The sequence below is a fragment of the Chrysochloris asiatica genome, unplaced genomic scaffold (genome assembly GCF_000296735.1).
Source record: "Chrysochloris asiatica unplaced genomic scaffold, ChrAsi1.0 scaffold00279, whole genome shotgun sequence".
NCBI lineage: Eukaryota > Metazoa > Chordata > Mammalia > Afrosoricida > Chrysochloridae > Chrysochloris > Chrysochloris asiatica.
Window position 1 is genome coordinate 3516696 of NW_006408797.1, and position 2421 is coordinate 3519116.

The following is a 2421-nucleotide window of genomic DNA, read 5'->3' on the forward strand; positions in this document are numbered from 1 at the left end:
TACTAGCAATGATTTTAATATAACATTAGCATCGGTTATTTCTTCTATTCCTGAGCATCTTTGATGAGTTAATGTGCTCAAAAGTAAAGTGGGAGCTTTAGTAAATTGCTTAGTTTAATGCTAACAGTGTTACAGACTTAATATGCATTTCTGCATTTTATTTTTTTAACCATCTAGGAGGTGTTGTTGTTGTTGTTGTTGTTAAGTACTGTAGAGTCAGTTTATCCTATGAGGTTTGTTGCTGTTATTAAGTGCCATCGAATCAGTACCAACTCATAGTGACCCTATGAACAACAGAACGAAACACTGCCTGATCCTGGGCCAACCTCACAATTGTTGCCCCACGCTTGAGAGGCAAGTCCTATGAAATTCTCAAATTGAGGGGAAATAAGTATGACTCCAAGTAAAACTTTAAATGCCTGGTTTCCTTATACAAAAAAAGGGGGTTCACCACCTGACCCTACTCCTAATCATTTTGTTGCCAGTGTAGCCTTTCTGAGATTTGAGGTCATGACTCCACAGTAGTTCAATCTGCTTTTGGTTACATAGCTAAAAGCATATATCATTCTGGGAAAATGGTCATTTCAAAACAATGACTCTTATTTCCTTCCCCAGGTAAATATTTTAAGTTGGACCATGTACACAGGAAATCAAACTTCAAGCAATGATTTCATCCTGGTGGGGCTCTTTGGTTCAACAAAGCTTGCAGTTCTCCTTTATAGTGTGACTTTCATCTTTTTCTTGATGGCCCTAAGTGGGAATGCCCTCCTCATCCTCCTGATCCACACAGATTCCCGCCTTCACACCCCCATGTACTTCTTCATCAGCCAGCTCTCTCTCATGGACCTCATGTACATATCTGTGACCGTTCCCAAGATGCTTGTGGGCCAGGTAACAGGAGATAATACAATTTCCCCCTTAGGTTGTGGGGTCCAGATGTTTTTCTACCTGACCCTTGCTGGAGCTGAGTTTTTCCTCCTCGCTGCCATGGCCTATGACCGATATGCTGCCATTTGCAGACCTCTCCATTACCCATTGCTCATGAACCAGAAAGTCTGCCAGCTCCTTGTATCTGGATGCTGGTTCCTGGGAACAATAGATGGTTTGTTGCTCACTCCAATTACCATGAATTTCCCCTTTTGTCAGTCCAGGAAAATCATGAACTTCTTCTGTGAGGCTCCTGCCCTGCTGAAACTCTCTTGCTCTGAAATTTCACTATACAAGACACTCATGTACTTGTGCTGTGTCCTTATGCTCCTCATCCCTGTCTGCATTATCTCTACCTCTTATGCCTTTATCCTGCACCTCATCCACAGAATGAATTCAGCTGAGGGCCGTAGGAAAGCCTTTGCCACATGCTCCTCCCACATGGTGGTAGTGCTGCTCTTTTTTGGTGCCTCCATCTACACCTACATGCTCCCCAGATCCTATCACACAGCTGAGCAGGACATAATTGTGTCTGCCTTTTACACCATCATCACTCCTGTGCTGAATCCCCTCATTTACAGCCTCCGCAACAAAGATGTCACAGGAGCCTTAAAGAGCATGATGCTGTCAGGATTGAGATTGGGAAAGTTGTAAATGTATAAACATAGGAATGACTATATCCTTGTTCCCAGTCCTTCTTTCTGATACTCCCCATATCTGATCTCACTCAATTCTCTCGTTCCAGGACCCCAACATAAAGTCCTCCTTGATCTTCCATCTGTGTCTTGCATGTGGTATTTTTTTTCCTTTATATTATAGTACTCATCCTGATTTATCTCTGATATTTAAATTCCTTAAAATCAAAGTCCTTTTGTATCAGATACAGTAGTTAATATGGAAAAGACCATGGAGAGTGCCTTGTATTTTATCTCCCATCCCAATTTTATTGACCATTTTAGTGTGAGCTTTGGGGAGTCAAAGCTTTAAATCTAGAAGTGGATTACTATGAAGAATTTATATGCTAGAAACCTGAAAATTACAAAGTTCACTTGTGCCAGTCACTGCATTTCTGTGTCTGCATTTGTTTCTTCAGTAAGTCCATCTGAATACATTTTTTTTTTTTCTTCAAGTGTTAAAAATGAGTTTAATGTTGTTTGGCCATTCAAATGGCTAGGATGAATTATCAGTCACTCTAGAATGTTAGTAAGTTCATCTAATTTTGCAAGTCATAAGGTTGTAAATAAATGTTTAGATTCTTTAGGCTTAAACTAAAATACACACTCTTGGAAAGGGTAGGGGGAATTAGGAAATCTTAATGTCAACATTTTACTTCTGAAACTGGGGCAAAAAACACAATGGTTTTAGATTTGTTATCAGTCTTAATTCTTATCATAGACATCATGTACGTACCAAAATTTACTTCTGTAAATCTATCAGTAGTATAAAATCATTACTATTTTCACAAACAAAATGATTTAAGAATCTAGTGTCTCT

General features: G+C 39.5%; 1 protein-coding gene across 1 annotated transcript; it reads left to right on the top strand.

The window, feature by feature from the left end:
• Positions 1–636: 636 nt before the first annotated feature.
• LOC102812865 (olfactory receptor 2T3-like) lies at positions 637–1581 on the top strand. Its single transcript, XM_006874490.1, has one exon. It carries the CDS (start codon positions 637–639, stop codon positions 1579–1581), a length of 945 nt encoding a protein of 314 aa, XP_006874552.1.
• Positions 1582–2421: the final 840 nt, after the last annotated feature.

Bases quoted from the DNA above. Each gene is read 5' to 3' on its own strand.
- LOC102812865 (XM_006874490.1), top strand. From the start codon at position 637: ATGTACACAGGAAATCAAACTTCAAGCAATGATTTCATCCTGGTGGGG.